The sequence below is a fragment of the Dipodomys merriami genome, unplaced genomic scaffold (assembly GCF_024711535.1).
Source record: "Dipodomys merriami isolate MVZ:Mamm:240054 unplaced genomic scaffold, mDipMer1.0.p SCAF_1, whole genome shotgun sequence".
Classification (NCBI taxonomy): Eukaryota; Metazoa; Chordata; class Mammalia; order Rodentia; family Heteromyidae; genus Dipodomys; species Dipodomys merriami.
In genome coordinates this window covers 76,732,380-76,759,195 of record NW_027202270.1, presented here as the reverse complement: position 1 = coordinate 76,759,195, position 26,816 = coordinate 76,732,380, and the positions used below count along the sequence as shown (strand labels likewise).

Sequence of the window (26,816 nt, the reverse complement as noted above, 5' to 3'; positions counted from 1 at the left end):
TATGTTTCTTTGGGCCTGGTTTACTTCACTTAATATAATGTTTTTCCACGTCTTTCCATTTCCTAACAAATGGGGCAATGTCATTCTTTCTCATGGAGGCATAGAATTCCTGTGTGTGTGTGTGTGTGTGTGTGTGTGTGTGTGTGTGTGTGTGTGTGTGTCATTCTTTCTCATGGAGGCATAGAATTCCTGTGTGTGTGTGTGTGTGTGTGTGTGTGTGTGTGTGTGTGTGTGTGTGTGTGTGTATCATTTTGTTGATCCATTCATCTACTGAGGGGCATCTGGGTTGGTTCCATATCTTAGCTATGGTAAATAGTGCTGTGATAAACATAGTTGTGCTGATAGCTTTAGTATAGCCTTGCTTGTGATCATTTGGGTAAATGTCCAAAAGTGGAATTGCTGGGTCATAGGAGAGCTCTATGTGGAGTCTTTTGATGAACTTCTACAATGCTTTCCAAAGTGGCTGAACAAGTTTACACTCCCACCAACAATGCAGTAGGGTTCAATTCAGACCAAGGAAAGGATCTGCACAGCTTTCAAGGAGAAAAGATCAATCACCTATAAAGCAAAACCAATCAGAATAACTTCAGATTTCTCAGCAGAGACAATTAAAGCAAGAAGAGCCTGGAATGATATATGCCACACCCTAAAGACAAACAACTATCAACCAAGAATACTCAACCCAGCTAAACTCTCCATCATAATGGAAGGTCAAATAAAAACCTTCCATAGCAAAGAAAAACTAAAGCAATATATTTCCACCAAACCAGCCCTACAAAAGATACCCTACACATAGAAAACCAACAAGAGCACAACAAAGGACAGGAAACAGCCCCCAAACAGAGAATACAAGAATTATAGAAAAAACCCAGTTGGCATAGTCCCCAAGAAGGTGGATAACATGGCAGGAACTACCAAACACCTCTCAGTCCTAACTCGCAATATAAATGGACTCTCCAATTAAGTGACATTGACTGTCTAGTTGGATCAAAAAGCAAGATCCTTCTATCTGCTGCCTTCAAGAGACACACCTTGCCCACTAAAACAAACATTCTGAAAGTAAAAGGCTGGAATAAAATCTTCCAAGCAAATGGTCCCCATAAACAGGTGGGAGTTGCAATCCTAATATCAGATAAAAGACTTTAAATTAAAACTATCGAGAAGAGATGAAGAAGGTCAATACACACTATAATTAAGGGATCAATCCTTCAGCAGGATATTACAATTCTAAATATCTATTCACCAAATAACAGAGCACCCAAATTTATCCAAGAAACACTACTTTCCCTCAAATCTCACATAGATCCAAAGACATTAATTGTTGGGGACTTTTAACACACCACTATCTCCACTAGATAGATCAACTCTGCAAAAAACTCAACAGAGAAACCACATATCTAAACAACTACATAGATTAACTAGACTTAACAGACATCTACCGAATATTTCACCCAATAACATCAGAATACACACTCTTTTCAACAGCATATGGAACATTCTCCAAAATAGACCACATTTTAGGTCACAAAGCAAGTTTGTCCAATTTCAGAAAGAGTGAAATTATGCCCTGCATTCTCTCAGACCACAAGGAAATAAAATGACTTTGGTTTTAATACACCACACTAACAGAAACAATGACAAAAATCACATCATCATTTCATTAGATACAGAAAAAGTATTCGGCAAAATCCAACATCCATTTATGATAAAAGATCTAGAGCTAGGCGCCAGTGGCTCACGCCTGTAATCCTAGCTACTCAGGAGGCTGAGATCTGAGTATCGAGGTTCAAAGCCAGCCCGAGCAGGAAAGACTGTGAGACTCCTATCTCCAATAAACCACTAGAAAACCGGAAGTGGCGCTGTGTGTGACTCAAGCGGTAGAACGCTCACCTTGAGCTAAAGAGCTGAGGGACAGCCCCCAGGCCCAGAGTTCAAGCCCCACGACTGACAAAAAAAAAGGGGGGGGGGCGCTGGGAAGGTGGCTCAGTGGTAGAGTGATTGCCTCACATACATGAAGCCCTGGGTTCGATTCCTCAGCACCACATAAACAGAAAAAGCTGGAAGTGGTGCTGTGGCTCAAGTGGTAGAGTGCTAGTCTTGAGCTGAAGAGCTGAGGGACAGTGCCCAGGCCCAGGGTTCAAGCCCCACGACTGACAAAAAAAAAAAAAAAAAGAAAGAAAAAGAAAAAAGAGAAAACATACCTCCATATAATAAAGGCTACATATGACAAAGCTACAGCCAACATCATATTGAATGGTAAGACCATTTCTCTAAAATCAGGAACAAGGCAAGGATAACCACTTTCTTCTCTGTCCTCCTAGCCAGAACAATAAGGCAAGAAAAGATAAAAAGGAACTAAATAGAGAAGGAAGGAATCAAACTATTCCTATAACTTAAGGAACCTAAAAGCTCCAACCCAAAGCTTCTAGAGATGGTCAATAAATTTGGCAAACTAGCAGGACACAAAATTAATCCAGCAAAATCAGTAGCTTTCCTGTATACCAATAATGTATAAACAGAGGAGGAACTCAGGAATTTAGGCTATTTACAGTAGCCTCAAAAAAAATAAAATAGGGGGCTGGGAAGGTGGCTCAGTGGTACAGTGCTTGCCTTGCATGCCTCAGGCCCTGGGTTCGATTCCTCAGCACCACATAAGAAAAAAGAAAAAAGCCAGAAGTGGCGCTGTGGCTCAAGTGGTAGAGCGCTAGCCTTGAGCTGAAGAGCTGAGGGACAGCGCCCAGGCCCAGAGTTCAGGCCCCACGACTGGACAAAAAAAAAATTAAAAATAAATAAATAAATAAAATAGGGGCTGGGAAGGTGGCTCAGTGATATAGTGCTTGCCTTGCAAGCATGAGGCCCTGGGTTCGATTCCTCAGCATCACATAAGCAGAAAAAGCCAGAAGTGGCATTGTGGCTCAAGTGGTAGAGGGCTAGCCTTGAGCTGAAGAGATGAGGGACAGCGCCCAGGCCCAGAGTTCAGGCCGCACAACTGATTAAAAAAAAAAAAAAAGTAATAAACCTAACCAAGAAAGCAAAAGACTTTCATAGCAAAAACTATAAAAATTTGAAGAAATCAAAGACATCAGGAAATGAAAAACCTTCCACATTCATGGATAGATAGAATTACTACTAGGAAAATGGTCATAGTACCACAAAAATGATCTGCAAATCATCAATCCCTACCAAAATCCCAAAGTCATTATTCTCTGAGATTGAGAAAACAATCAAAGAATTCATAAAGAACTACAAAAGATCCCAAATAGTCAAAGCCATTTTAGGTTAAAAAAAAAAAGCGATGCTTCAGGTATCACAATTTCAGACCTCAAATTTACTACAGAGCTATAAAAACAAAAACAGCCTGTGGTAACATCATAAAAACAGACTGAAAACCATAGATTGGAAGACCCAGAGATATTTGACAAGGGAGTCAAAAATATATTTTGGAAAAAAAGACAGTCTCTTTAATAATTAGTGTTGTGAAAACTCGACATCCATATGCCAAAAACTAAAACTGGATCCTTGTCTAACCTTGCACCAATTATCATTTCAAACTAGATCAAATATCTCAACTTCAGACTTGAAACTCTGAAAGTATGACAAGGAGTAGGGGAAACATTAGAACTTATTAGCATAGGCAGAGTCCCATAGGAGAGAGACTTGAGAAATGAATTTCATCAGATTAAATAGTTTCTGTACAGCAAAAGTCATAGTTAATAAACTAAAAAGACAGCCAACAGACTGGGATAATATCTTTACCAGTTATACATTCAACAAAGGCCTAATATCCAAAATATACAAGGAACTCAAGAAGCCCCCATAAAATTAATAACTCGATCAATAAATAGATAGATGAGTTAAACAGAGACTTCTCAAGAGAGAATGGCCCATAAAATATGAGGAAATGCTCAACATCCCTGGCCATCAAGGAAATACAAATCAAAAAAATATGGAGATGTCATCTTTTTTTAAAAAATTGCTTTCCCAGTCAGGCACTAATAGCTTATCCCCACAATCTGAATTATTCAGGAGGCTGAGATCTGGAGGAATACCTACTGTGGCCAGCCCAGGCTGAAAAGTTCACAAGATTCTATGTCCAGAATACCAGGAGGAAGGAAGGAAGGAAGGAAGGAAGGAAGGAAGGAAGGAAGGAAGGAAGGAAGGAAGGAAGGAAGGAAGGAAGGAAGGAAGGAAGGAAGGAATGGAGGGAGGGAGGGAGGGAGGGAGGGAGGGAGGGGGGGAGGGAGGGAGGGAAGGGAGGGAGGGAGGGAGGGGGGGAGGGAGGGAGGGAAGGGAGGGAGGGAGGGAGGGGGGAGGGAGGGGGGGAGGGAGGGAGGGAAGGGAGGGAAGGGAGGGAGGGAGGGAGGGAGGGAAGGGAGGGAGGGAGGGAGGGAGGGAGGGAGGGAAGGGAGGGAGGGAGGGAAGGGAAGAGAAGAAGAAAAGAAAAAGAAGAGAGAAAGAAAGAAAAAAGGAAAGAAAGGAAAGAAAAAGAGACGGAAAGAAGAGAGGGAGAGAGAAGGAAGGAGGGAGGGTAAAAAAAAAAGAAAAGACTGAAGGAGTGGCTCAGGTGGTAGACGCCAGCCTAGCAAACACAAGGCTCTATATTCAAACCCAGTACTGAAAAATAAATTTAAAAATTAAAAAGAAAGAGAGAAACTCAGTAGCAAATGTACATCTTAGGAAGTACAGTGAGGCACATACACAAATGACAGATTTTGTCCAGTTAGCTAAACTTCAACATCAACTTATTTTAATGAAAAGAAATAAACTATGTATAAAAATATCATAAATAAGATTAGGTATTAACCTTAACCATTGCTGTAGCACTCCCAAAAATTGATTTTTACAAAAGAATGCTTCTCATTGAATGATAAAAAATTTAAAAACAAAGCCAACTGCCAGTGGCTCAAACCTATAATCCCAATAACTCAGGAAGGCTGAAGCCCAGAGATTCATGGTTTAAAGCCAGACCAACCAGAAAGTCCATGAGACTCTGTAAAATAACCAACAAAAAACAGGGCTGGGGAAGTGGCTCAAGGGGTAGAGCAGTAGAAGAGAAAGCAAGGTAAATAAGCATGAGACTCTAATTCCAAACCATAGTACCACCAAAAATGTAAATAAATTAAATAAAATGCTACAAATAAAAAGGAAAATCAAATAGAAAAAGTTACCATAAAGCAGATAAAAGTCATAGTCAAATATTTTGTCATAAACTTAACTTAAAAAGCAATCAGTTAACAACCTGAAGAAAATGTGTGCCTTTTTGGTGATTTGTGATATTCCTGATGATTTTGTGGAAAAGTTGAGAAAGTTCAGTTTATACAAAGAAGCAAACACTACTATCATACAAATGCCCATCCCCAAAAGGCTGTGAGTTTGTGGGTTGGGTAGATCAGTCACATTAAAATCACAGTTTACACACACAGTATTTTCATATTAGTAAAGGTTGATGAGAATAAAAGCTTGGTTTACTATGTGAGGAAATTCAAAGCATTTCACTTAATGAACTTAAGGATAAATTATTTCAACAGCAACCTCAGTTTATTGTGCATAGTTGTAAATATCAATGTGATAATGGAACAGCTCCAAATCTCCTGTGCTTTATATCCTCTGATCTTGTAGATGACAAGCCTGAGCAACAGATAATAAATGCTGGGACTAAAAATAACAATCCAGACAGTTGAACTAACCAAGATATCTTAAGTAAGAAACACTAAAAATCTAACTAAAGAATGGTTATATGAGAAACCTGGACTTTTCCACTAATGGGAATATTGGTGTTTCTAATGTATTTATGTGTTATCCTAACCAGATTGGAACCAGACACAAATATTTATTTATGACTAACAGTGAACTGTGACTTAACGACTTGTTTCCTGCAGTAAAGAAAAATTCCTCATTTGTGAAGTTTGAATGAAGAGGAAAGCATCCTCATAATAATAAAATTTTGCAGAATGGTTCTTTACAGTTGTAATTATTAGGTACATAACTTTTCCTCAGAAACTTTTTGCAATTTTGTGACTAACTTCTGTAACTTATTATTCATAATTTGTCACTATTTACAAACACCATTGAAAAGTAGGGATTTGATTATGATAGACAACTGTTGCCTCTTTTTTGACAAATATTGATATATTACCAGTTTATAAGTGAAAACAGCACATATTATGGCAGGTTATTTAGAGTAAAAGACATGAGACATACAATTTTAAGTCATGGACCTGCATTCCAAGTACATTTTTCATCATCTCTTGGTTTTATTTATTTATTTATTGGTTTTTATCATTTTAAGAGAGTCTAGAAACCTTTATCACTCATGCTTAAGGTCTGGAAGTTGGGTTTTAAGGTAGAGTTATGACCATTATATGTTCTTATAGAAAATAACACCTTACTCTTAGAAAAGGGAAAGTCATTTGGGAAAAAGAACAAGGGGTGACAATGATCAAGATGCATTGTACTGCTGGATACCTATGGCTCACACTTGTAATCCTAACTCATCAGGAAGCTAAGATCTGAGAATTAAGGTTTGAAGCCAGCCTGGGAGTCAGGGAGACTCTTATTTCCAATAAACATCAAAAAGCCAGAAGTAGAATGGTGGCTGAAGTAGTAGAGCACCAATTCTGAGTGAAAAAGCTAAGGGACAGTGCTATCCCTGAGTTTAAGCCCCACTATGGGCACAAATGCACATACACACTGTACTTATAAACTGATTTGTTGTCTTGAAACCCTTTTGTAACACTACTTAAAGATAATAAAAATATTAAAGAGGCCAGGTGCCAGTGGCTCATGCCTGTAATCCTAGCTACTAAGGAGACTGAAATCTGAGAATCACAGTTCAAAGCTGGCAGGAAAGTCCATGAGACTCTCATCTCCAACAAACCACCAGAAAACTGTAAGTGGTGCTATGGCTCAAGAAATAGAGTGCCAACCTTGAGCTGAAGAGTTGAAGAGCTGAAGAGCTGAGGGACAGCACCCAGGCCCAGAGTTCAAGACCCACAACTGACAGAAGAAAAAAAATTAAAGAAAATAACTAGGAAGGTTTTAATATTAAAGGTTTCATTCCTGGGGCTGGGAGGGTGGCTCAGTGGTAGAGCACTTGCCTTGCATGCATGAGGCCCTGGGTTTGAGTCCTCAGCACCACATAAGCAAAAAGAAAAAAGCCGGAAGAGGCGCTGTGGCTCAAGTGGTAGAGCACTAGCCTTGAGCTGAAGAGCTGAGGGACAGCGCCCAGGCCCAGAGTTCAGGCCCCATGACCAGACACCCCCCCCCCAAAAAAAAAGGTTTCATTCCTGATTGTTATTTCTATATAGCTTTGAATTTAGGTGAAGAGCTAATAAAGCTCCTTTTAACATTTTGTAAACACTATTTTAAAATGTGTTAATATTATTCCTCTGATTTGCTAGGTTTTAAGTTAGTTTCAAATTTTTACATTGCCAGTATCGTAGATTTGGTAAAATTACTACTATTTTGAAGTAGTCATGCAAAAAAATTCTAATACATGTATTTAAAGTTTGTAATACAGTTGATTTCTCATTTTTAAATTTTCAACTATCTAGTTGCATTGTGAATATATGACAAGTGAAAGTTTAGGTATCTTGATGATTAGGAATTGTGCCATATGTAAGAATTACTTACCTAAAACTTTGGCCGTAGCTAATAACAACACACCAATAGAAAACACATCTTCTATCATTTCAAAATATATTCTAAACTAGATACCCTAATATTAGACCAAAAATTCAAGTCATATTAGATAATGACACCATTAGCACAAATTAAGAAATCTAATATTTTTGCTAATAATATTGTTATTCTTTTAAAACAAATATAAGGAACTTGACTGTTAATTTGCTAGAAGATCTAGGGATTTTAGAAAGGCAAACAAAACCTTTTGAGTTAATTCTTACAGTGATTTCAAAAATATCCTTTTGACTTTGACATATTTTTCATTCATCAATTGCATGCATTTTTAATTAATTAATTTATTTATTTTGTCAGGGCCTAGGTCCTAGCCCTGAGCTTTTTTGCTCAAGGCTAGTGTTCTACCACTTGGAGCCTCAGCTCTACTCTGTTTCTGAGCGGTTAATTGGAGATAAGAGTCACACATTCTTACCCAACCTGGCTTCAAACCATAATCCTTAGATTTCAGCCTCCTTAGTAGCTAAGATTATAGATATGAACCACCAGTGTCCAGCATGCATTGTATTGTTTTGTTTTGTTTTTTGGTCCGGTTGTAGGGCCTGAACTCTGGGCCTGGGCGCTGTCCCTCAGCTCTTCAGCTCAAGGCTAGCAGCTCTACCACTTGAGCCACAGCACCACTTCCGGCTTTTTTCTTTTTTGCTTATGTGGTGCTGAGGAATCGAACCCAGGGCCTCATGCATACAAGGCAAGTGCTCTACCACTGAGCCAACTTCCCAGCCCCATGCATTGTATTTTTGAAGGTTCTGTGCTCACTTTAATAAAGAAGTAAAGGGAGTTGGAAATTTCAGAATATTAAACAGAACATCTTCTGTTCCTAATACTGTTTGGCTTCACTAATTTAGAAGTCCGGAACCAATCCCAAATTGGAGATGAGCTGTTGCTAGAGTAGGTATTTGTTTGGGTTAATAAATGGAAAAATTATTTTATTCCAATTTCCAGAGAGAGAGAAAAAAGGTTCACCGAGCTTAAGAATTTCTTAAATGAGTACTTTGATACAGGAGAATAATTTGTTCAAAATTCTGAAGAAACACAAATGACAAAGGATGAACAAATGCAGCAATGGTACTCATTGAACATGATGCTGAAAATGAACAACTTGTGGGTGGGATGAGAGGGAAAAAGTGGGAGAGAGCAAGGAAAGGGTTGACACCCAAAGAGAATATACTCTTTATCTGACTTATATAATTGTAATCCCTCTGTATATCATCTTTATAGTAACAATTTTTAAAAGAAACACAAATGTAGTCAAAGCAAATAGTGAATTTAATATTTTTAAAGGAAGAAAATGAGATTTTTGTTTTACTTTATTTGAACAAAAAGAGAAATCATGGCTGCCAAGAATGTACATACAGAATCCTTATTTTTCTTATTTTATTATTTCTTATTTTATTATTCCTTATTTTAATTTACTGTTGTTGTTGTTGTTGTTTTGATTTGGAGGTCCTCTGTAAGGTCAGATAATATTGATTTGTTATTGAGAGAACTCTTAGTTTCCTTATTCTCTTATAGCAGCTCTAGTTTAAGAGCTCTGATAAACTTTTTTCTAGCTTGAAACACTCTACCAATAAGGTGTGTTTTGCAAGATAACTGGATTAGGAAGTGAGCAAAACATTTCACATTTCATTTATTCTGTGGTCCCACAGAGGATTTACAAATCTCGTATTCGAAATTGTTCCTCAAATATTTATACAAACTTCTTTTTGACTAAACGTTACACTGTTGGGGATTTTTTGTTTTTTGTTTATTTTGTTTATTTTTTTTATTTTTGGGTCCGGTCGTGGGGCCTGAACTCTGGGCCTGGGCACTGTCCCTCAGCTCTTCAGCTCAAGCACTCTACCACTTGAGCCACAGCGCCACTTTCGGCTTTTTTTTTTTTTGCTTATGTCATGCTGAGGAATTGAACCCAGGGCCTCAGGCATGCAAGGCAAGCGTTCTACCACTGAGCCACCATCCCAGCCCACTGTTACACTGTTTTTTAAAGTGTGTTTCCTGCTTTGTCCCTTTTATTGCCTCCCTACAAATAGTAATTACAGGTTACACACAAAATTCCATATCTTTCTGGTGCAACTATTACTATTTGGCCTTAAATCTTAATTTTTCCTTTTATGTAGCAACTTTTTCCAAAGACCCTCCTGCTTTTTTATTTATGTCAGCATTAGTTTTAAACTTGCTGGCCTTACATAGGTTCTGCAGGCATCTAATGTGAAAACAGAACCAAGCAGTAATCACAATACGTATTTTTTATTTTATTTTTTTCTTTTTTTTGTTGGTCATGGGGCTTGAACTTTGGGCTTGGGCGCTGTCCCTCAGCTCTTCAGCTCAAGGCTAGTGCTCTACAACTTGAGCCACAGAGCCACTTCCAGTTTTCTAGTGGTTTTATAGGAGATAAGAGTGTTATGGACTTTCCTGCCCGGGCTGGCTTTGAACCTCGATCCTCAGATCTCAGCCTCCTGAGTAGCTAGGATTTACAGGCATGAGTCACCACCTCCTGGCTACAATACGTACTTAGTATTGGTTCTGTGGCCACATAAATGACGTATGAAGAGAACTATTTTCAGGTTAGTATGCTGAATTCCAAAATACCCGAGTTGTAAATAGTAATTACTTTGTTCTGGTATTGAAGCAAATATATTAGGGGAAAAATGACTGAATGATAACTGACTTCTAAAATGAATGTCTGAATTGTTTACTAAGTAGAAGTTTACCAAATGCTTTGTGCAGTTCAACATATTCTTGTTTAATTCATTAATTTTGTTAAATTGCCATTAGTAAATGATCTGTGTGGCAAATGTCTGTTAGCACTTTCCCTCTCTTTCTACCTCCTATTTTCAAGAGTCAGATGTAGCTATGAATGCTTTCCTGATGTGACACTGTTATTAAATTTACAACTTGGTGGGAAGTAGGGTCAATGGGGAGGGAAAACGGGAGAAACTGAGGGAGGCGGTAACAATGTTTAACAAGAATTGTACTCATTTCCTTATTTATGTAAATGTAACCCTTTGTATATCACCTTTACAATAAAAACTGCAAAAAAAAAAGAAAGAAAAACATATGCCTATGTAAAAAATGTATATGTATATACATATATATAAAGTTTCCAGTTAGGAAAATTTATTGTTAAATTTGGCTATTTTCTTGTGTGTGTTAAAGAAGGTATACTTTAAAATGTTTAGTCATAGTTCAGTTTTTAACATAACTGGAAGGGGTAGGGATAAGATAGGAAAAATGAGGGGGAATGATGGAAGGGTAACATTGGTCAAGAATCATTGTACTGGGGGGGAAGGATTGGGTAGGGGGATGGGGGGAGGCTGGGAAGGGATGTGAAGGGTAAACAAAGGAGGAGGCTGCAATGATTGATAAGAAATGTACTCATTATCTTGCCCATGTAATTGTAATTCCTCTGTATAGTATGTTCACAATAAAAAATAAAAATTTAAAAAAAAGAATCATTATACTCATAACCTGACTTATGGGATTGTAACCTCTTTGTACAATTAACTTATTTATAAAATAAAATTTTTTAAATGTTTGGGCTAGTTAAAAATTTGAACAATGTCAATAACCTGCATGTGAATTACTAAGGAATAGATATTTTCATAACAGTTTAAATGCTGATACTTGGAGAATAAATTACATTCTATTTTTTACTTATTCTTGGAATGGTTATACCCCTTGTTTGTTCTTTAGGCTGATAACAATATTTATACTGTAATGTTGGGGGGTCTTACAACTTACATGAAGAAGTGTTCACTTCTGAACAAATCTCTCCTACGCAAATTGAAAACCAAGAGTGTATTAATTTCTTTTACGCTATTTGACATCCTAATCCTATAATATTTAAGCAACTGCATGAAGTTTGTAATGACAACTCTATTCTCATGGTTTTGGAATATAATTAATACACATAAAATTACTTGAATGTTGTTTGAAGGCAATTCTCAGTTTTAGATGGTCCAATATAATCTCATTCTGGAGTCTTGAAACATTGTTTTGTTTTGTTTTGTGAATTTTAACTGTTCAGTCACCCTTTAAGAAAACCAACAACTGACACCAATTCTTAAGCTGGGGTTCAAATCTCTGCTAGTTCATACTGCATGTTTATTTTGGACAGTTTTTGTTAAGCATGATGCTTGCATTGGTTTAAATAAAATGGACATGTTTTGAGGGAAAGGGCACATAAGTGGAGGAAGGAAGTGAGCAAATGCAGTCATACACACTATACATTATATAAAACTTAACTGTGTAACTTAGGAGGGGAAATAGAGAGCAATGGAATGGGTGACATTGACCAAGAAGCATTGTACTCATAAACATATGGAATTACATATTATGATTTATGGAATTATACTCCCTGTGTGCAACTACTTAATAATAATAAAAAGAAAAATAATAAATAAAATGTTAACATGAAAGAAAAAAAAGTAGCAATTAGCTCTATAACTAAAGAAACACAAGGTAGGAACATAGGAACTCAGGAAGATAGACCTAAAAAACTTGAAATGACATGTGAGCTGACAAGTCAGGTAAGCACAAAATGGATAAACACCACAGAAATGTGACCAATTGAAAGTGTTCGTACAGGGAAAAAAAATGCAAACCAGAAATAAAAAAGAATATATATAGGGCTGGGAAGGTGGCTCAGTGGTAGAGCGCTTGCCTTGCCTGCCTGAGGCCCTGGGTTCCATTCCTCAGCACCACATAAGAAAAAAGAAAAAAGCCGGAAGTGGCACTGTGGCTCAAGTGGTAGAACGTTAGCCTTGAGCTGAAGAGCTGAGGGACAGCGCCCAGGCCCAGAGTTCAGGCCCCAGGACCGGACCAAAAAAAATATACATATATTTATAGCACCTCCAGGAAAAAGATGTATAAGAGTCCACATCAAGACGTATTGTACATACTCCAAAGTATGTAATTAGGAAATTTTTCTTACGAGGAAAAAAACAAAACAAAACAAAACTGGTAGCTCTCAGACTACTCTATAGTAAAATGTGAGCAGTGCTTAAATAAGCCAGAAAAGAAAGTGAGACTGAGGAATTTCTTACCAAGCAGATCTGTCATTCATTCATGTATTCTGTGAAATGACTTTTTTTTTTTTTTGTCAGTCATGGGGCTGAACTCTGGGTCTGGGCACTGTCCCTCAGCTCTTCAACTCAACTCAAGCACTCTACCACTTGTTTCACTCTACCACAGTGCCACTTCTGGTTTTCTGGTGGTTAATTGGAGATAAGAGTCTCACAGACTTTCCTGCCCAGGCTGGCTTTGAACCGTGATCCTCAGATCTCTGCCTCCTAAGGAGCTAGGATAACAGGCATGAGCTATCAGTGCCCAACTGAAAAGACATTTTTAAATGAAAAAAAAAAAAAGCAAATAGATTTCCCATTAGCTATTCTAAAGAAATTTGGTAAGGAAATGGTATCAGCGTGGTGCCAGTGTCTCACACTTAGATCTCAGAAGGCTGAGATCTAAGGACCATGGTTCGAAGCCAGCCCAGGCAGAAAAGTCCCTGTGAGACTCCAAACTCCAATTAACTACTCAAAAACCAGAGTGATGTTGTGGGTCAACTGGTAGAACACTAGCCTTGAGCAAAAAGGGGCTAAGGGACAGCACTCAGGCTTGGAGTTCAAGCCCCACAATCAAAACATAAAAAAAAATTAAAAAGAAAGAAAAAAAAAACAATACCAAACAGGGTACAGAAGCAAAATATACTGGAAGGAAAAAAATGAAACTAGTTAACTCTCTAAGTACTCCAGTTAAGAGGTTATAAATTACAGACGATGATCTGGGCACTAGTGGCTCACACCAATAATCTAGCTACTCAGGAGGCTGAGATCTGAGGATCACAGTTTAAAGCCAGCCATGAAAGGAAAGTTCATGTGAACTTTATCTTTAATTAACCACCAAAAAGCCAGAAGTGGAGCTATCGTTCAAGTGGTAATGCACTAGACTTGAGGGCCCAGACCCTGAGTTCAAGCCACCAGACCAGCACACATGCACGCATGCATGAGCGTGTGCACACACGCACGCACACACACACATTATAGATAATGATAAAACACAAACCTCATTTCCAATGTAGGAAAAATGACACAAAAAGTAGACTCATTCAAAATCAGCAAAGAAAATAATACATTTTTATAAATATAGAGTATAACTGAGAGCTGGGAGCTCTAACCTATAATCCTAGCTACTCAGGAGGCTGAGATCTGAGATCTGAGGATTGTAGCCAGCCTGGGCATGAAAGTCCATAAGGCACTTATCTCCAATAAACTACTCAGAAAAAGACAGAAGTGGTGCCATGACTCAAGTGGTAGAGTAGTAGCCTTAAGCACCAAAGCTCATGGACAGCGCCCAGGCCCCAGGATGGGCACACACACACAAAAAAGAAATATACCTATGTAATCAACCAAAGTTCAATGAACATATAATTTAAAGTACTGAAAGATTTTTCTAGAAATCATGATAAAGTTTAACTAGGGAACAGGATAAAAGAAAATAACCCTAGAACTATCTCATTCCACATGTAAAAATTAGCTCAACATGAACACATAAACTAAAATTATAAGGATTCCATGAAATAAAATGAAATTAAAATAGTTATTTTCTCAACTGTGAGCAAGCAAACTGAGAGAGATCAAGAAGCCCAAATTCAAGCCTAAGAACTGGAGAAAAAAAAATCAGTAAATCTAGTTAAAAGATATTGTGGCAGTCAATTTTTATTTACTTATTTTTTTGGTCGGTCGTGAGTGAGGCTTGAACTCTGGGCCTGGGTGCTGTCCCTCAGCTCTTCAGCTCCAGGAGAGCGCTCTACCACTTCAACAACAGCACCACTTCTGATTTTCTGGTAGTTTATTGGAGGTAAGAGTCTCACAGACTTTCCTGCCCAGGCTGGCTTTGAACCACAATCCTTAGACCTCAGCCTCCTGAGTAGCTAGGATTACAGGCGTGAGCCACCAGCACCTGGCCATTTTTTAATTTTTCTTATAACCTTTCCACCCATTTGAAATTACATCAGAATAAAAAGTTAGCATGGTGGCACATGCCTATAATCCCAAGGAATCAGAAGCATGGGAATTGTAAGTCTGAGGCCTGCTCAGGTTACATAGAGAGTTCCAGCCCAGGAATGCAGTTCAGTAGTAGAATATTTGCTTAAGATGAATATTTCCCTGAGTTCAAGCCATAGTAATAAAAAAAAGATTGTTATAATTATAACTTTAAATAAGCGCATAAAGTAACTTAGAAATACACTGCGAAACTGAGAGTTACATGTATTACATGCCTGTAAAACCAGCATGCAGATAGCTGAAGCAGGGAACGGTGAGTTCAAAGTGAGCAAGGACTATATAGCAAGACCTACTGTCAAACAAAACAAAAAACACATTAATACATGACTTCTTTTTTTAAATACAGTCTATGGAGTCATATCAAGGTTGCCTACTTTAGAAGAGTTGATTATAAAGAGGGCCACTTTGGATGATGAAAATGTTTTACATTTTACTATTTTACTATGTATATTTATATTTTATACAGTCTAAGGAAAAGTTTGGAAGATCTTTTAAAAAGCTAAGAAAAGTATAGTAGGCATTTTATTTGACCATTTCAACGAACTTAGAATTCTTTTATAACTGCAGCAACTAGACTTAAAATATTCATTTTCTAGTCAATGAATCTGAAGTTCAAATGATTACAGACACATACTAAGCATCACACAGAAAGAGTAAATGATTCACAATGAAACAGAGTATGACTCTATAGCTTATATTCTGTCTACCAATAAGCTCAAAGACACAAGTATGAACTACTTAAGCTAAAGGCTGTAACAGGTATGGTGGTATAATCCCATACAGGAAACATAGACAGGGGGATCATGAGTTCAAGGCCAACACAGAAAAGTTAGTGACACTATGTATCAAAAACAAAATGACGTTTTGTATAAACTAATATATGCTAACTAAAAAACTAGAGATAACTAAAAACACAAAAAAAAAAAAGTTAACAAGGAAAAGAGTCAGTCAGAAGCTGATGGCTCTCACCTATAATCCTAACTACTGAGGAGACTGAGATGTTCAGGATCATGATTAGAAGGCAGCCCGGGCTGTAAAACTCCTCAAATTAATCAACAAAAAAGGCTGAGAAGGAGGCATTACATAGTGCCAGGAGGAAAAAAGAAAAAGGACTAAGGAGTATGGCAGAAGTGGCATAGTACTTGTCTAGCAACTGTGAAGAAATGTGTTTGTTTTAGAAACTGGTATTAGCACTGAAATTTTAAAAAGCTAATGCCTGCATTACATGTGACTAAAATCTTCAGGAATTTGAGTAACAAAGATATTATGAATTGTATAACTCCATAAAAGCAAAGCTAATGTACAAAAATGATGTGTAGGGGGCTGGGAAGGTGGCTCAGTGGTAGAGCGTTTGCCTTGCATGCCCTGGGTTTGACTCCTCAGTACCACATAAGCAAAAAAAGAAAAAAAAAACTGGAAGTGGCACTGTGGCTCAAGTGGTAGAGCGCTAGCCTTGAGCTGAAGAGCTGAGGGACAGTGTCCAGGCCAAGAGTTCAGGCCCCACGACCGGACCCAAAAAAAAAAAAAAATGATGTGTAGGCTAATAAAGGTGGGAAGATACAGGTGTAAAGCAAAAAGCACCAAACCTATAATCTTAGTTATCAACTATCACCTGTAGAAGTAAGTGCATACAATAGGAAGTACTAAAGAAGTTTTTTAAGTAAGACTACAGAGAATGAAGGAAGTCTTTGAAAACAGCACATATTATATTCTTCCATTTATAAAAAGTTCTAGAACAAAGCAAAACATAGTTTTTAAAAAACGTAAAACCAATAATGGATTGGGAAAAGAAGTGAAAACATTTTCTAGAATGGTAGATTTGGTTTATACAAATATATTTATTTGTCAAGTTTATGCATTCTCATTAACATTATAAGAAACAACACTGTAAACAAATATGATCTAGGATTAACCACATACATACTTAAGTACTTCAGAGAAGCATACTAATGTCTAAATTTGTTGTGAAATGAATGGAAAGGATAGGATAAACTAATGTGATGCAAGGATGGAGAGATAGAAAAATGGAATGTAAATGATAGACGGATGGTAGGTCTACCACGTGTCTACTCTAACATTCATTCAATGTTTAAAAAATTTCATAAGCCAGGCGCTGGTGGCTCACACCTATAATCCTAACTACTCAGGAGGCTGAGTTCAAAACCAGCCTGGACAAGAAAGTCTGTGAGACTCTGATGTCCAAATAACCAGCAGAAAACCAGAAGTGGTGCTGTGGCTCAAGTGGTAGAGCACTTGACTTGAACTGAAAAGCTCAAGGTCAGTGCCCAGGCCCAGTGTTCAAGCCCCACAACCAACCAAAAAAAGAAAAAAAAAAAAAGATTTCACAATATGAGGAGAAATATATGATATGTGTGAATACGAAAGATAACACTTTACTTAAAAATATGGAATACCTGACTTATAAACTATCTGACTTATGTAATCACTCTGTACATCACCTTTATAATAATAAAAAATAAATGAATAAAAAAGAAAAAGAAAAAATATATGAAAAACCATGTAACGGCCCAATATGGTTAAAGAGATTAAATAAGTATTTTGAAATTTGAAAAGAAATAAAATGTATTATATATACATATGTATGTATATGTATATGCATATACGTATATACGTATGTGTATGTATTATATACATATAATGTATACGTATCTACGTATATGTATACACCAGTGGATTATGCTTGTAATCTTAGCTACTCAGGAGATTAGATCTGAGGATCACAGTTCCAAGTCAGCCCAGGTAGGAAAGTCCATGGGACTCTTCTCCACCTAACCAGCAAAAAGCCAGAGGTGGAGCTGTGGCTCCAGTGGGAAAGTGCTAACCTTGAACAGAAAAGCTCATAGACAGTGTCTAGGCCCTGAATTCAAGTCCCAGGAACAGCACAAATAAAATAAATAAATAAAATATATGCAGTAGTATAAGCACCAGAGGTTTCTAATCCAAAAGAAAAAATAAAAATGTTGTAATTATATTGCCATATATATATATATATATATATGCGCGCACACACACACACACACACACACACACACACAACATAATCTAGACAACTGTGACTTATAAGAGACTGAGAATATCTAGTACCTAAAATACTTAGAATTTGTTCAATATATTTCCATCTGAAGCATAAGTTACACAGTTTAGAAATGAAGCTAGTTGGGCTGGGAAGGTGGCTCAGTGGTAGAGCGCTTGCCTTGCATGCCAGAGGCCCTGGGCTCGATTCCTCAGCAACACATAAGCAAAAAGAAAAAAAAGCCGGAAGTGGCGCTGTGGCTCAAGTGGTAGAGCGCTAGCCTTGAGCTGAAGACCTGATGAACAGCGCCCAGGAACAGAGTTCAGGCCCCATGACCGGACCCCCCCCCCCAAAAAAAAGAAAGAAATGAAGCTAGTTTAGTCGTAACCAATTCTACTAAAGGAAGACTAATTTTAAAAAAGTGATTTGAACAGGTTTTCTCTGGTTGTTATTTTTGTTTTAGTATAGTTGCCAGGAATTTAACACTTATAGTATGCATTATGAATACATAAACATGCCAGGCACTGGTGGCTCACGCCTGTAATCCTAGCTACTCAAGAGGTTGAGATCTGAGGATCTCGGTTCAAAGCCAGACCAGGTAGGAAAGTCCATGAGACTCTTATCTCCAGTTAACCACCAAAAACCAGAAGTGGTACTGTGGTTCAAGTAGTAGAACACATGCCTTAGCTGAAGAGCACCCAAGCCCAGAGTTCAAGTCCCATGATTGACAAAAAAAAAATAAAGTAAATAAATGCATAAATACATTATAAATGTACTTTACCTGCCATCTCTCCTGAGGGCGAAAATGATGCCATCTTTCTGGAATGGAAGCAGCTTTGTTCTTAACTTGTCAGGCAAAAAATCCAGCTGTTCGTAAGATTTACTTTTTAAACCAGAAATCTGAGGTGTAAGAGACTTTTTTGAATTACGAACTATAGGCATGATGATCCTAAAAATTAAAAAATAAAAACAGAAATTTGAAGAAAATCAATATTGTTAATATTGTCAATATTACATAATCACATATAAATAACATTACTTGATATACCTTCTATACATGACTATTAAATCATATTCCTGGAATGAGCTACTAGGAAAATTCAAAGGACTAAATCCAAAAACAATTATTTAATGCTGGCTCTATTGAGGGAGTGGGTACCAGAAGAAAGGGGAAAAGATAAGTGGAGAAGGTGAATGAGGATGATTATGGCTGAAGAAATTTATTTGCATGTATGAAAACAGAAAATGGAAACCTGGTGAAATTATTTTAAAAATGTGGGAGGGAGATAAAGGAAAGTGATAGAGGTCGTAACTTTTATCAGGATGTATGGAAATGTTACAGTGAAACCACTCCTTATTCAATTAATATAGACTAATATATTTTAATATATTTTTTAAAAAACTAAGTTAAATCCAAAAGCAATTATTTAATAAATTCTCTAGGAGCAGCATTTTGTATTTCATTTTAAAACACAAATAGTCATATTCTTCTTTCATACAGTAAACATATCACTGAAAAATTAGAGGACTAAATGAGATTTTTACATGGTAACAAATTTTTGTTATATTCCATTCAGTAATTTTTAAACAAGGAAAAATATGCTAAATTGAACTTTTTATAAACACATTTCCATATCATATCACATTTTGTAAAAGTGAAGCAAACATGCATAAAAACTATAAAAGTAGGGGCTGGGAACCTAGCTCAGTGGTAGAGTGCATGCCTTGTAAGCATGAGGCCCTGGGTTCGATTCCTCAGCACCACATAAACAGAAAAAAGCCGGAAGTGGCCCTGTGGCTCCAGTGGCAGAGCGTTAGCCTTGAGCTGAAGAGCTGAGGGACGGCGCCCAGGCCCAGAGTTCAGGCCCCATGACCGGCAAAAAAAAAAAAAAAAAACCTATAAAAGTACATTAACTCAAAATTTCTTTTTTTTGGGGGGGGGGGGAGAGGTCAGGTCGTGGGGCCTGAACTCTGGGCCTGGGCACTGTCCCTCAGCTCTTCAGCTCAAGGCTAGCGCTCTACCACTTGAGCCACAGCGCCACTTCTGGCTTTTTTCTTTTTTGCTTATGTGGTGCTGAGGAATCGAACCCAGGGCCTCAGGCATGCAAGGCAAGCGCTCTACCACTGAGCCACCTTCCCAGCCCCTAACTCAAAATTTCTAACAACTAAATTGATCTGATATTGCTATAAGAGATGATTAAATAGTAATTTTTTTCAGAACAATACTTAAACTCAAGGCTATGTACTTGCTAGGCAAGTACTCTACCACTAGAGCCATGCCTCTAGCCCTTTGCACTTGAGATTACTTTTCATTTAGAGCCTCTTTGCCCAGGCAAGTCTGAGATCTCCTGTTCACCTATCAATACTTCCTGTGCAGCTGAATCATAGGTATGAATTACAACTCTCAGCTTATGGAGGTCTCAATAAATTTTCCCTAGGCTGACTTCTAACTACCTTTGAGAATAACTAGGAATACTGGAATTACCCACCATATCTGACTAAATTTCATTCCTTATAATCAGCTAAATACACAAAATAAAATCTATCTGATTAGTTCCTTTTTCACTTAAGACTTCCATAAATATATTTAATTTTCTACCACATAAAAATTAATGTATTGAAAGAAAAAAGTCATTTTTAAAATAGCACACTATAATCATTTTAGATAGCATATATATATATAAAATCTCACCAAATCTTTTAAAAATTGCTTTCTGCTAAATAATTACTTATAGCCTAGGCCCAGAGTTCAAGCCCCATGACCAAGAAAATAAATAAATAAATAAATAAATAAATACTTATAGAGTAGTAAGACTATACTAAAACTATTTTGTAGAAAACTGTAGAGCACTTGCTTAGCAAATTCAAAGCCCTGAGTAAAACTCTCAGCACCCAAAACAGAACAAAACTTGTATACTTATAAAACCCCATACTTTCATCTCCCCTCAAAATAGCCAATTTCTCTGTCCACTGAGAATCTCAAGAATTAAACAAGCAATTTGACTAGTATAAGATGGTTGATTTGAGGTGACTTCCCATTGGTTCTGTCTCTATCTTTGTCTTTGTTTCTGTCCTTGTGTCTATATCTCTCTTTCTGTCAGATTTCTTTATCTAATAAATGTTCCTATTACCTTTTAAAACAAAACAAAACAAGAAACAAGCATTGCCAAGTACGAGTGGATTATGCCTGTAATCCTAGCTACTCAGAAGGTTGCTCTAAGGATCTCGGTTTGAAGCCAGCCCAGGCAGACATATTTGAGACTCTTACCTCAGTTAATTAGCAAAAGGCTGGAAGCAGAGATGTGGCTCAAGTAGACAAGCACCAGCTTTGAGCAAAATAGCTAAGTAAGAGTATAAGGCCCTGAATTCAAGCCCCATTGTTCACAAATGCGCATGCACATGCACATGCACACACATGCACACCCATGCACACACACACACAGAGTATATACTATTTGTTACAAATCGGTACTACAAGCCATGATAAAGAAGCTAGGGCCATATCTTCACAGAATTTATGTTCTTAAAATACTGAAAACAAGGGGGCGGGGGGGGGGGGGAGGAGGATGGGAAGGGATTGGAAGGGGAAACAAAGGAGGAGGCTACAATGCTTGATAAGAAATGTATTCATTATCTTGCCCATGTAATTGTAACCCCTCTGTACAGTATTTTCACAATAAAAAAAAGAAAAAAAATACTGAAAACAAATAAACGTGATGAATAATTATAACAGCACAAATGTTATAAGGACCTTATGAAGGGGCTGCCACATTAGATAGGCTGACCATGACAGACCTTTCTTAGAAGGTGACTTCTGGATGTAAAAAACCACTCAAGATAAAAAGAAAAGCACTTCTGCAGAGAACATCAGGCCAACAGTCCTGATTTGAGAAAAGGCTTAATGTTTTCAAGAGGCAGAAAGACCAAAGGACAGAACAGTACATGATAAAGCTATTGAGATAAGTAAGATTCACATTACTTATGACCTTATTAAGTTTTAAATTCTACTTAAACAAAAAGGCTAAATTAGTATCATTAGCCACATGTGGCTGTCTAAATCCAGTTAAAATTAAATAAAATTAAAAATTGTTGGTAGCCAGGTTCCAGGGGCTCAACCTATAATGCTAGCTAGTCAGGAAACAGATCTAGCTTGAAACAGCCCAGACAGACAAAGCCTAAAGACTTTTATTTCCAAATAACCAACAAAAAGCTAAAATGGAGGCATGGCATAGGTGGTACAGTGTCAACCAACAAGTAAGAGCGAGAATGAGGTCCTGAGAACAAGCCCCAGAATTAGCAAAAAATTAACATTAATTCATCATAATTGGTTAATTAATTTTGTATCTGGGCATAATGGCACATACATATACTCTCAGCATTAACAAAGAAGGAAAGAAGCATAGCCAATTCAAGTTCACCATAAGCTACACAATAATTTTGAGACCAGCCTGGACTACACAGCAAGAGCGTGTCTCAGAAATAAATAATAAAGTTGAAAGTGTGGCTCAAGTTGTACAGCGACAGCCTAATAAGCTTCGAGTCCCTAGTTCAAATCCCAGTACTGCCCCACCTCAAAAAATTAAAAGGTATAGTTCTGTAATGTAGGAACTAGGGCATGGCTCCAGTGGTACAGCACCAATGGTGAGCAAAACAGCTCAGCAAGAGTGTGAGGTCCTGAGCTCAATCACTCAACCAGGCACTGGTGGTTCACACCTGTAATCCTAGCTATTCAGGAAGCTGAGATCTGAGGATCACAGTTTGAAGCCAGCCTGTACAGAAAAGTCCCAGTGAGACTCTTATCCAATTAACCACTGAAAAACTGACGTGGCACTGTGGCTCAAGTGGCAGAGCACTATCCTTGTGCACAAAGAGGCTCAGGGACAATTGACCAAAAAAAAAAAGAAAAGAAAAAAGGAAGAAAAGAAATGAAAAGGAAAAAAACTCAATCAATCTAAAGTTTTAGTTTTCTAGTCACAATAGCCATGTTTCCAGTCCCCGGTAGCTACAAACAGCTACTGAATCCCATTTTAAACACTGAACATACAGAATATTTCTACCTTCACTGAAAATTTTACCGAAAAGCACATACTGCAGAGGTTTAGGCTACCAATAGGAAAGGGATAACTGTGCCCAGAGAATTTAGTCAACAAAGCCCTCTTTTCAGTATGCAAGTAGATTTAAAAATAATTTATGGCTGAGATCTGTCTGAATAAGTTCATCACAGTTCATCATAAATACCAGTAAGTGAGCATTTTTCAGTACCCTCTTAATAGCACACCCACAAGAAGCTTAGTGAACAATAGAGCATTCATGGTCCAAAAACATTTATGACATTGCAAAAGCATCCCAACAAAGAAATCATAGATCCAGGAATCATATCAAAGGTGAATCTAATAGAGTTTGTTGATGGAGTACATATAAGAATAAGAGAAGGGGCTGGGAAGGTGGCTCAGTGGTAGAACGCTTGCCTTGCATGCCTGAGGCCCTGGGTTCGATTCCTCAGCACCACATAAACAAAAAGAAAAAAAGCCGGAAGTGGCGCTGTGGCTCAAGTGGTAGAGCGCTAGCCTTGAGCTGAAGAGCTGAGGGACAGCGCCCAGGCCCATTGTTCAGGCCCCACAATCGTACCCCCCGCCCCAAAAAAAAGAATAAGAGAAATATGAGGTTGAGATCTAAGGGCTGGAGGCATGCTTCACATGGTAGAACACGTGCTAAGGACAAGGCCCTTAGTTAAATCCCCAATGCTAGTAAATAAGAAAAAAAAAAAAAAAACTTAAAAAAATATTTTAAGTCAGGTGCTGGTAGCTCACACCTGTAATCCTAGCAACACAGGAGGCTAAAATCTGAAGATCAGGGTTGGAAGCCATCCAGGGCAAGAAAGGCCATGAGATTCTTATCTCCAATTAATCACCTAAAAACCAGGAAGTGGAGCCTTGGGCAAAAAAGCTCAGGGACAGTGTCCAGGGCCTGAGTCAAGTCCCAAGACTGGTAAAACAAAACAAAACAAAACAAAAACTAACAATGAAGTTAAAGTTCTTTAAAGAAAGTTTTAATAGACTCACAAATAAGATTTTTTAAATGCAAGCCCAACACCAGTGCCCAATGCTTATAATTCTAGTTACTTAAAAGGCTGAGATTTGAAGCCGGGCGCTGGTGGCTCACGCCTGTAATCCTAGCTACTCAGGAGGCTAAGATCTGAGGATCGCGGTTCAAAGCCAGCCCGGGCAGGAGAGACCGTGAGACTCCTATCTCCAATAAACCACCAGAAAACCGGAAGTGGCACTGTAGCTCAAGTGGTAGAGCGCTCGCCTTGAGCTGAAGAGCTGAGGGACAGCACCCAGGCCCAGAGTTCAAGCCCCACGACCGACAAAAAAAAAAAAAAAAGGCTGAGATTTGAAAATTACTGGTTCAGGGCCAGCTCCAGCAGGAATGGCCTTGTCTAAGAGACTGCATCTCTGAATGTACATGGACTAGAGGCATGGATCAAGTGAGTTCAAACCAGAAACAGCCAAAAAAAAAAAAACAAAAAACAAAAAAACAAACCAAAAGCAAAAAACACTAAAAAACAAACCAGCAAGGATGTAGAATGACTAACCCTAAAAATAAATGTAAGTTTCAGTTTAATTTCAAAGTATGGTATCACTCATATCAAGCATATATATAACGTGGATATATAAACTATGTAAGAAATGCTCTAATTAGCTAGGTGGTTCAAGTCTTTAATCTAGCTACTTATGAGATAGACACTGGGAGACTGATGTTGAGGCCACTCTTGGCAAAAATTTCTCAAAATTCCATCTCAACTAATCTCTGGATACAGCAGTGTGCATTTCTCATCCTAAGGATGGGTGAAGCACAACTGCTGATCCCAGTGATGCACATGTGTTATTCTAGGCACACAGAAAAGCACACATAGAAGGATCACAGCTAGGCTTGCCCAGTAAGATAATGAGAGACCCTATGCCAGAAAACAACCTACAAGAAAAAGTTTGGCAGGGTGGCTCATGTGTCAGGGCACCTACCTAGCAAGCACAAGCCCTTGGTTCAAACTTTAATAATGAAAAAAAAAAAACAGCTGTAATTAATTTAAAAAAATTTATTGTTATTATAAAGATAATGTACAGAGAAGTTACAGTTACATTAGTCTCATAAATGTCACCCCTTCCCTCACACTGTTCCAGTTGTAATTAATTCTAATTAATGGAATATAAATGGTTTTCCTAAGAAAAAATCATTTTAAAGTGCTTTCTCATTTATACTACTATCTACAGTGTAAAATAATGGTAAATAAGAAGTATATACAAACCTACATCTAACATCATACTAAATGGTGAAGAACTAAAACAATTTCCTCTGCAATCCAGAGCAAGATAAAGATGTCCACTTTCTTCACTACTTTTCAATATAGTACTGTAATTCCTAAAACACGAAAAAGACTAAAGGGGATCCAAATTGAAAAGGAAGAAGTAAAACTATCCCTATTTGTAGATGATATGATTCTATATGGATAAGATGTTAGAGATCACCGCCCCGCCCCCCAGCCAAGCTCCTAGAGCTGATAAATAACTTTGACAAAGTAATAGTGGATATATAACTTTGACAAAATCAGTAGCTTTTCTGTAGGCCAACAATGAAAGATCAAGAGTGAAATTAGGAAAGCAACTCTATTTGCAAAAGTCTAAAAAAAAAAAAAGAGAGAGAGAAAGAAAAATTAAAAAAAAAAACCTTAGGAATCAATCTAACCAAGGAAGTGAAGAACTTCTATGATGAAAACTATAAATTTTTCAAGAAAGAAACTGAACAAGACATTAGAATTAGAAGTATAAAGGTCTTCCATGTTCCCTGGATTGGAAGAATTAATATCGTGAAAACTGCAGTGCTGCCTAAGACTAGCTACAAACTCAATGTCATATCCACTGTAATACTAATGTCATACTTCTCTGAAATATAGAAAAGGATCCAAAAATTCATATGGAACCACAAAAACACAAAAACAATCCTAGGCAAAAAAAAAAGCAGGGCAGGAGTTATCACAATTCCAGATTTCAACCTTTGTACAGAGCTATAGTAGTGTAAATAGCTTGGCACAAAAACATGTCTGAGGACTGAAAGAACAGAAGAGGAGTCCTAGAAATAAATCCACAGACCTAGAGCCACCTAAAACATAGGATAAAAAAAAGGCAGTATCTTTAACAAGTGGTGTTGGGAAAACTGAATATCCACATGCAGAACACTAAAACTGGGTGGCTGTCACCTGGTACTAATAGCAATTGAAAATAGATTTTTTAAAAACCTCAGGGCTGGGAAGGTGGCTCAGTGGTAGAGCGCTTGCCTTGCATGCCCGAGGCCCTGGGTTCGATTCCCCAGCACCACATATGCAAAAAGAAAAAAGCCAGAAGTGGCGCTGTGGCTCAAGTGGTAGAGCACTAGCCTTGAGCTGAAGAGCTGAGGGACAGCGCCCAGGCCCAGAGTTCAGGCCCTATGACTGGACCCAAAAAACAAACAAACAAACAAAAAAACCTCAGTGTAAGACCTAAAACCATGAAACTACTACAGGAAGGAGTAGGAGAAACATTACAGCATATTTCCAAAGGCAGAATCCTTATGAGTAAAGTTACAGGAGCTCAGAAAACTCAAAGAAATAATTAACAAGTGGGACTGCATCCAAGAAGTTTCTGCAAAGGGCATAGTTAACAAGCTAAAAAGATAGCCTACAGAATGGGAGATCTTTACCAGCTCGCTATATATCTGACAGTGGTGTGGTATCCACAGTACACAAAGAACTCAAGAAATTAAACCTTTAAAGAATCAATGCTGTGGGTGCCAGTGGCTCACGTCTGTAATTCTAGCTACTCAGGAGGCTGAGATCTGAGGATCACAGTTCAAAGCCAGCGTGGGCAGGAAAGTCTGTGAGGCTCCTATCTCCAATAAACCACCAGAAAACCAGAAGTGGCACTGTGGCTCAAGTGGTAGAGCTATAGCCTGAAGCTGAAGAGCTGAGGGGCAGCACCCAAGCCCAGACAGAG

General features: G+C 37.9%; 1 protein-coding gene across 3 annotated transcripts in view; it reads right to left on the bottom strand.

Moving 5' to 3' along the window:
* Zranb3 (zinc finger RANBP2-type containing 3) overlaps positions 1–26,816 on the bottom strand; it is a 215,872-nt gene that overhangs the window by 177,773 nt on the left and 11,283 nt on the right. For all 3 annotated transcript variants that reach the window (XM_070023988.1, XM_070023996.1, XM_070024004.1), the window contains exon 2: positions 18,572–18,739. In XM_070023988.1, coding sequence (XP_069880089.1) covers positions 18,572–18,739 — 168 coding nt within the window. The remainder of the gene's footprint in view (positions 1–18,571; positions 18,740–26,816) is intronic.